Source organism: Amphiura filiformis, chromosome 12 (assembly GCF_039555335.1).
Source record: "Amphiura filiformis chromosome 12, Afil_fr2py, whole genome shotgun sequence".
Taxonomy (NCBI): Eukaryota; Metazoa; Echinodermata; class Ophiuroidea; order Amphilepidida; family Amphiuridae; genus Amphiura; species Amphiura filiformis.
In genome coordinates this window covers 58,515,686-58,524,325 of record NC_092639.1, presented here as the reverse complement: position 1 = coordinate 58,524,325, position 8,640 = coordinate 58,515,686, and the positions used below count along the sequence as shown (strand labels likewise).

At 37.1% G+C, this 8,640-nt stretch overlaps 1 protein-coding gene across 3 annotated transcripts in view; it reads right to left on the bottom strand.

Annotated features, from left to right (window-relative positions):
- LOC140166495 (uncharacterized) overlaps positions 1–8,640 on the bottom strand; it is an 82,551-nt gene that overhangs the window by 48,610 nt on the left and 25,301 nt on the right. For all 3 annotated transcript variants that reach the window (XM_072189975.1, XM_072189974.1, XM_072189976.1), the window contains exon 4: positions 5,910–6,023. In XM_072189975.1, the coding sequence (XP_072046076.1) occupies positions 5,910–6,023 (114 nt within the window). The remainder of the gene's footprint in view (positions 1–5,909; positions 6,024–8,640) is intronic.

The window sequence follows — 8,640 nt, the reverse complement described above, 5'->3', positions numbered from 1 at the left end:
GGCCGTATGATCTCAACAGCCAATGCTTCGAATGAAGACGGAATTTGCGACGTTAGTGAAAGGTAAGTCACTCTAATATTTCCATGTTTTGGGTCAAAATTTACAAGCAAAAAGCACAATAAAATTGGGCCATTTTAAAAGAATGTTTAAACATTTTTGACAGTATAGACTGGTCGTTAAACATTGTATTTATTATTATCATGTTAAAATTAGTGGTGTCATTCAAAGAAAAAACACATTCGGTGTAAATGATCATACTGTAATAATTAATCTATAGTAGAGTAGAGAAAACAACTTGCAAACATTCACCTAAATGGAGGAGATTCTACTTAAGGCAAACCAATTATGTGAACTACTACTACGAGTACGAAATGAGCATAAAGTCGCAAGTTGGTTGTTTTGAAATACCCCGGCTACTGGGTTGGTGTTCTTTGTTTCCACACGCACCTGTTGAAGCGAGGAGTATGTATCATACATGTACATGAAGGACGTACTACTTGTTCAGGTGCGCGGCATACACATCAACTCAGTCAGCAAGGATGTCTCAAAACTACCAACTTTATACTCATTTCGTTTGTAGCAGGTCACATGGGTGTCAATCACATTCCAGTCAATCGAAGGAAGAACGGGAAAACAATTAACAGGTGAACGCAGACATTACAACCAAAGTAATGCTTTATCTAATGAAAAATGTGGAATTGTTTTGTTTTGGGGTTTTTTGTCCAGGACGGTAGGACAATATTGTACATAACACATTACGAAATGCTTCAATAACATTGCACGATTTAATCAATAATGTAACATGACAGTAAAATAATGCATTTGTGCCTACTATACGCTGCCGAAGTTACGTAATAATCGGATTAACTACCATAGCAATAGGTGAAAACAATTTTTGAATATACCGCTACATCACTTCCGGTCAGGAGCCGTTGAAACAGCGCGGGGCAAAACCCAAACAAAACAATTACAACATCGGCATTTACGTTTTGTTTGTTTTAAACGGCATATAACCCGGATGTTAACAACTTACCAGGATGACCGTGGGGTCAGACCTATAACGTACGCTTGGCGCAAAGAAACAACAATACTAAAACATGCTTTTCGAATATCGACAGTTCCCACATAGAAATACAGCAAACGTCTGAAGCTAGAGTCTAGCTAATACTATAGTATTCCCCAAAATTAATGTATCTGATCATCACATAAATTAATAATGTGGAAACCTGAAGCATTCTGACAAGACTAACGAATAACAAAGATGCATTGTTCAAATATATTTTACAGTGACTGAGTGAGGAAACACAATATTTTGACAGGCTCTTGCGGGAAAAGGGACATAAAAAACGATAAATCGATCTGGTAATTACTGGTTATTCATAAAGGGTTTATACTAAACATAAAACAATAAAACAGGATTACAACATCAGGAACGCCTAAAACTTGAAGGCAAAGACCAACTACATTGACATTACGACTTATTGCACGATAAAACGAGCGAGTGGCATGCTTCACAAAACTGAGTGAAATTCCATTCTGACCAGCAACCGGTTAATCCTCCATAGGTAATACATTTTTTGCTACGGCTTTGGTACAATGGGTCATTTAAAGTCTCCCAGAGTTTCATTTATGGAATTGTCGATTACTCCTCCACCCAGGTGTATAAATGGGTACCGGCATTCTTAAATGCTGGCAAGGTAACAGACTCGCTGTGAGGAGGTGTGGCAAATCCCCAACATTTCACGGTGGAGTCTGGCCTAATCGATAACTAAAGAGAGATGGGCACTCGGTCCTGTAATGTACAGGTTCGACTCCTTCCGCTTTACTTTTTTACTGCCGCTAACACGTTGTCAATAACAGACACTAGGATCTCTCTCCAACATGCTCATCTGTCAGTACGCAGTCCTTTAACCTCATGTTTCTACATTCTTTGAATGACCTTTGAATGCTTTGGGTTGAAAAATCATAGTCCGCAACTCAAGGTCATGTGCCTGGAAATGGAATCAGTGGCTCATCTGTGCTGCCAAGCACAATTTCTGGGTAGAGTATTCTTCTTCGTCTAGATGGGGTTTCTGATGATATTTTTACCCACTCATGCTGACCATTTCTTGTATACATGTACCTGCATGGCTATACGCACTTGACACTCTACAGTGGTAAATATCCTCGAAAGTGTCAAAGGGGGTGTGTCGTTCAAGTTCTATAAGCCTATATAGCTAGGATGTTCCTTATTACTATTTAGGATTGTTCCATTCCGCAGAGAGTTGGTCTAAGTTTATACCTCCGTAGATACAAAAACCTACAGCAAAATCTTTGGAGGGGTAAATTCCAAATAATGTTGGGCTGAAGGAACGATCATAAACAAAGACTCCGGGTTTTTTTTCATGTCGATCACTCTCACTATTATACAAAGGTGTTGGAAACACACAACAAAAACGGTCTCCACGCTCCATTTGTCCTGAATAGTCATGCCAAGGATCTAAAGCTGTAGTTGGTGTATGTTCTACATAAATAAGGAAAGTATTATGACTGCGAAGTGCTTCTTAATAGATAGACTTCTATTTCGTCCACGTGGGTTGGTTCATTTCCGGAAAGGGTTGGTTCATTCTGTCCAAGGTGAGGTTGATTCAATCAATGAGGGTTTTTTGTCCAGATGAGGATTTTCGATGATTCAATTTTCATCCACTCATCATGCTCACAATCTTGTATACCTACATGACTCAATAATGCATTTGACACTGCTCTACATTGATTCTGATAAATATTATTGGAAGTGTCAAAGGAGTCAAGGTGGCTCTTTTTCATATCGATCCATGATCCATGCATCACTTGCATTATTATACATGGTGGTGGATACATAAAACAATCACGAAATTGGGTCTCCAAGCTCCACCTGCATCATGCCATGTTATACCCAGGTGTATCTAAATCTGTGGTTGATATATGTTCTACATAAACAAGGAAAGTATTATGAATACGAATTGTGTCTTAATACTAAAAGGTAGGCTTCCATTCCGTCCAAGCTTGGTTGGTTCATTTACGGGTAGGGCTTTCCTAGACTAGGTAAGGTAGGGTTAAATCAATTTTAGGCTTGTTGTTTCTTGGTCTAGATGGGGGTTTTGATGATTCAAAGCTCGTCCACTATCATACTGACAATCTTGTATACAGGCTGCATGACTAAATATCTACGATGGTTTTGGTAAATATCATCAGTGTCATGGATGGTGCCAATCCTTGCAAGGTGGGGGTCGTTCCAGTTCTAGCTGGGGTTGTTCCTTTTCTATTTCGGGTTATTTAATTCCGGTGAAAGTTAAGATGATTCCTTTAATCGGTTGATCATGCTTGGTCTAAGTTTATACCTCGGTAGCTACAAAAACTAAAACTTTTACGGAGTGAATTCCTGATCAAGGTTGTTGTATTATGAATACAACGTGTTTCAGGTAGGCTTCCATTCCTTCCAAGTGAGGTTGGTTATTTACGGGTAGGGTTTTCCTGGACAAGGTAGGATTCCTCATTCCGTCTAAGCTGGTGTTAATTCAATACGGGGTATATTTTTTCCGAGTCTACATGGGGTTTCTGATGAACAATTTTTCACCCACTAATAATGTTGACAATCTTGAATACCTGATTACCTGGATGGCTAAATATGCAGTTGACACTATTCTACGATGGTTCTGGTAAATATCATTATGGAAGGCCTCCGCGGTGGGAGTCGCTCTTGTTTTAGTTGGCGTTGTTCCGTTTCTATTTAGGATTATTCCGGTGAAAGTTAAGCTGATTCCTTTAATCAGTTGATCATGCTTGGTCTAAGTTTATACCTCGGTAGCTACAAAAACTAAATCAGAGACTTTTACGGGGTGAATTCCTGATTAAGGTTGTATTATGAATACAAAGAGTTTCGTAACAGGTAGGCTTCCATTCTTTCCAAGTGAGGTTGGTTATTTACGAGTAGGGTTTTCCTGGACAAGGTAGGATTCCTCATTCCGTCTAAGGTGGGGTTAATTCAATTCGGGTATGTTTCTTTTCTTGGTCTACATGGGGTTTCACCCACTATATCATGCTGACAATCTTGTATACCTGGATGGCTAAATATGCAGTTGACACTATTCTACGATGGTTCTGGTAAATATCATTATGGAAGGTGTCAATCCATCCAAGGTGGGGTTGTTCCAGTTCTAGCTGGGGTTTTCCTTTTCTATTTAGGTTTGTTCCATTCCGAAGAGAGAAAAGATGGTTTTAATTTTGACCATTTAATCATGCTTTAAGTTTATACCTCCGTAGCTAAAAATGTTGTGTAATCATAGTCACCACTCCCAGAGCCAGCTAAGAGGTCGCCATATTCCTGTTGTTCTCGCTTTAAACGAGAGTGCTAAAAGACAACATTCAATCCACGATGTATTAGGAAACTGTGAAAATTAGATGCGTGTCTCGCAATACCGCTGACTACATTAAGCACATATCAATTCCTACATAATATCTTTGATGAAGATTTGGACGAAGACGAGATCTGGAAACGAAAGGTTTGACTCTAAACACGCTTTCTTTCAGACACGTTGCCATTTAACAGCATGGGTTATTAGCAGGTTTTTAGAATAAAATCTAACGCATTTTGTTCTGTAAATTGTCAGAAACCTACTGACAAGTTTAAAGGCGTATACATTCCTTTCGTTTCCTATCTCTTTAGCAGATCCTATAATCCAATCCATGCATGATTAATAAAATTGCATTTGAGCATAATCAGATTATGGTGTGCAAGTATGTGCATGGTGAATGCTTAAACAACTAACAAGTGCGAACATCAATACACAACCAGATTCCTATTGCCGCCGACCCCAGAGATTCACAGCTGCCCAGTTACTGTGTGGCTAATCTAGAGTACCAATGCAGTGCCAATCAAGTACTGGTGTGTGTACTGTACATGTAATTCCGATGTGTGTGCTCCATAGAGTACCCACCTGGATATTTTAGAGTACCAATAAAGTAGCTGGTACCTCTGGAGGAGCAATAGGAATCCTGTAGTATATACATGTATATATCAAAGTCGCACATGCAATCGACTACTAGTATTTATAAGTAGAAATTCCACAAGTTAGCAGGGTGTTCCTTTAAATATTAGCATGTATCAAACACCAGTTCAAGGCAATACATACCCATTTCCAGTCATGGGAAAATGTGCAAATTGACATACATGTACATTGTTAATGTACCAACCATACACTTTATTCTGACCAGTAACTTTTTACATATCAAGTGATGGCAACACCGTCAGAGGAAAATAATAACAATTATGCAGCACATCGGCCCTGGCCAGTGCATTTTCACTGCGACCTATTTGGCAAAGAGGTAACAGTTATAAAAGGTCAAAATGTTTTTGAGCAATTTCTAGGTTTGTGTCCCTTCAAAAATGAAAAGATTGTTAAATTAATTTTGATGTTTTGTTACTGCAACCTTTTTTTTTTTTTAAGTCACAGTGAAAAATTAATGCACTTATTCCTGCCCAGGGACGAAGTACGTAAAATAGAGTTCCGTAATCGTTGTATGTAAAATAAATATTACATGGACAATTGGACATTTTGCCTATATTTTACCGAACTGTTTTACAGGTTTGTATTTTACATTGAATAAGAAGTCTATTAATAAATTAGGTGTACTTAGCCTCTTCTTTTTTTGGTAAACCGGTATGTGCATAAATAATGTGATCTCGTGGACTTGTTTTCTGTTTTCAATCAAACGCACACTTTGATTTGTATGAAAATAATACCCATCTGCTGAATATGCTAACTAATCGGCCCTAATGAAGTTACAGACAGGACAAGCTTATTGAAAGAAGCATCATCCTGTACGATACATATATCTCTAGACATACGAGTTTTATTGTATCAAGAAAAAAAAAACCCATTTACACTTACTAGTATTCTTTCTACCAAATGAGTTTCTGGTTCGTCACAATCGGGAACATAATCTTGACATAGTCTGTCTGCAGCATTTGGGTCTGGGATTATAAGTAGCTGTTGTATTACTCCCTGTATAATGAAAGCATGAAAAGAAAATTAAATTAAAAGTCACAAAACAAGACAAAACAAGACACAATACTAACATGGATAACACCAACTATTTGGCCGTGTTTCGTTGTTATTTTTATGCATCATTATATTCACAGTTAGGTGGGTCAACTTTTTGTTGTTGTTGTTGTATTTTGTTTTGTTTTGTTTTTTATCATTTTAGGTGGGTGAAATTTTTTTCCAAAAAAAATGCAACCTCAGAAAAGCATTATAAAAAGCCCATTGAGTGAACCCAAATATGTTGGTAGATTAAGGACCACTTCATACATCATTTATTTTCAAAGAGACTTTCTCGTGGTAAAAGTTAGTCGCGTTGCATGAACCGTCGTGAGGTCGTACAAAATGTAAATTTCAACGTAGACATTGCGTATTTACCGTGCGTTTGTATCAAAAAGGCAAATCGCAATCTCTATTTTTATATAAACGCATTTCAATGGACAATCTATACGTATAATAATTAATATAAACCGCGCGCATGAATGAATTCGTATCGTAATTTTACACCTCACTGTTAATATTATGATTTCTTACAAAAACAAAAAGAATCACATTCCTTCGTATGTTCATTATCCTTGGTTATCTTGAATATATTGTTAAATGGATCGATTGTGTGCATTTTCAACGTTGTCTCCACGTTCATTTCTGTACGGGCAAAATCGTCCAAACTAGCTAAATACGCGACCTTGCTTCGATACAGGAGAATGATTTTGAATGGATAGACGGACGGGCGTACATGTAGAATCACGGCGTCTGGAATCGCAACCTCTTTATAAATTTAAGGTGTAAGTTGACGTGTAACATAATACAGTAAGTTAAATATAGGGGTCTCCATTGTATCAAATATCAAAACAACAAACATAGCTCATCCTTGTGTGGTACCGATATAGTAATTATGAATGTATTATTATATAATTTGTATCCGTGATTAATATCCAGGTCACCGATTTTCCGCATAAATGTTACGTAACACTCGGCAACACTGGAACTTCTTCAGTACAATGGCACGGTTTTGTCTAGGGTTTGGCGAGGTTTTTATTTTCATTTTAATGATTTATTTTCAAATTTCTTCTTCCTATATACGTGCATACCTCAAATTGAGTATTGTCGCACGGGCTTAACGTGCACAGCTTTTTTTTTTACCTATGCACAATCCCCGATCCTGTAACCTAGGATTGATTGCAGATATCAGAACCGGGGATGGTCCCCCTTCTCTTTTCGAATAGCTCTGACACTTAACAAGGCAGTGTCGAATTTCAGGTGATAATTAAAGGAGAGCGGCTCGATTTTATCACCTGCTGTGTTCTCTTTAGTTAAATGACCTTGACTTTTACTCATGGATTGATTTTAATTAGGTGTGATGTATGATATGCGGGGGCAAATCGAATTTTGAATGTCCTATGGAGTAAAGGAATACTGAACATAAGCAATAAATAAGTTAACTTATTTATTTGGTGCATGGTGTTATATCCAAGAATAAGCCTCTATGGGGAGAACGCCCAGCAAACACAATGTAATACAGAAAAGGTTTCAATGTCAGGGCATATAAGGCCAAGGAAAGTTGATTTTGAGTTTCCTGTCACCCGCCCTCACTTCATTTTCTGACCCTCACTTAAATTCATTATTGTGATTTTCCAAAAAATACCGATAAAAACTGATTATATTTGCAAAAAAAATTATGAATATCCCTTTATTTTTGGTGGAAAATCAAAATTAAAACATGCATTTTGCTGTCAACCTTGCAGACTCTTTTTAATACACTTTTGAATCTCATTTGGGCTAAACATCCATCTTCAAGTGAGTGAGCGGCAAATAATAACACATTTTACATGCGTGTTGGTCATATAATGAAAGGCAGAAAATAATGAATAATGAAAAAGTTACCTCACTTGTTTTCAGAAATTATGTGACGGGAAACTCAAAATTGACTGTTAGGGGCCTAACGGGTATACAAACGTTTTAATAACATTCATAAAACATTTCATAAAAGTGATGCAAAACATTCTAACAGAATGTTTTTAAAAAAAATTTAACTGTAGACAAAATATTATGTTTGCCCAAAATATTTTACAATAGCGTTTTAAAAACGTATTCATGATCTTTATATAAACGACATTTAAATGTTATTAAAACGTTTTGAATAAACGTTAAAAGAACATTAGCGTTTGCTGGGTATTGGACGATTAAAGCTGACAATGAAACCTTCCATTGATTATCCAATTGAAGACAAAATAGCTACTAAAGTAGTAGTTCTCTGCAATATGAAACCAATAGTTGCCTTTGTCGAAGGAAAGAAACTGCTGGAGGTTTTCTAGAACAAAACTGCTGAATTTCCTGGTTGAATACGAAACTAGGGATGCTGATATGGCTGATACTGGCTGTGAAAGTTAATTGTAATGTGGTTTGAAGCATCAAGCAATGTCTATGCTTGAAGACATGAAAGATTCAATGTCTATCAGTGTCACTCACTGAAATTTATTCCAGTCACCTCGTCCTAGGGTAGGACAGGAGGAGACAGAGAACAGGAATGTATTGATTATAAATTGTTAATCTAATTAAATTATCACGACTAGATTGTTCT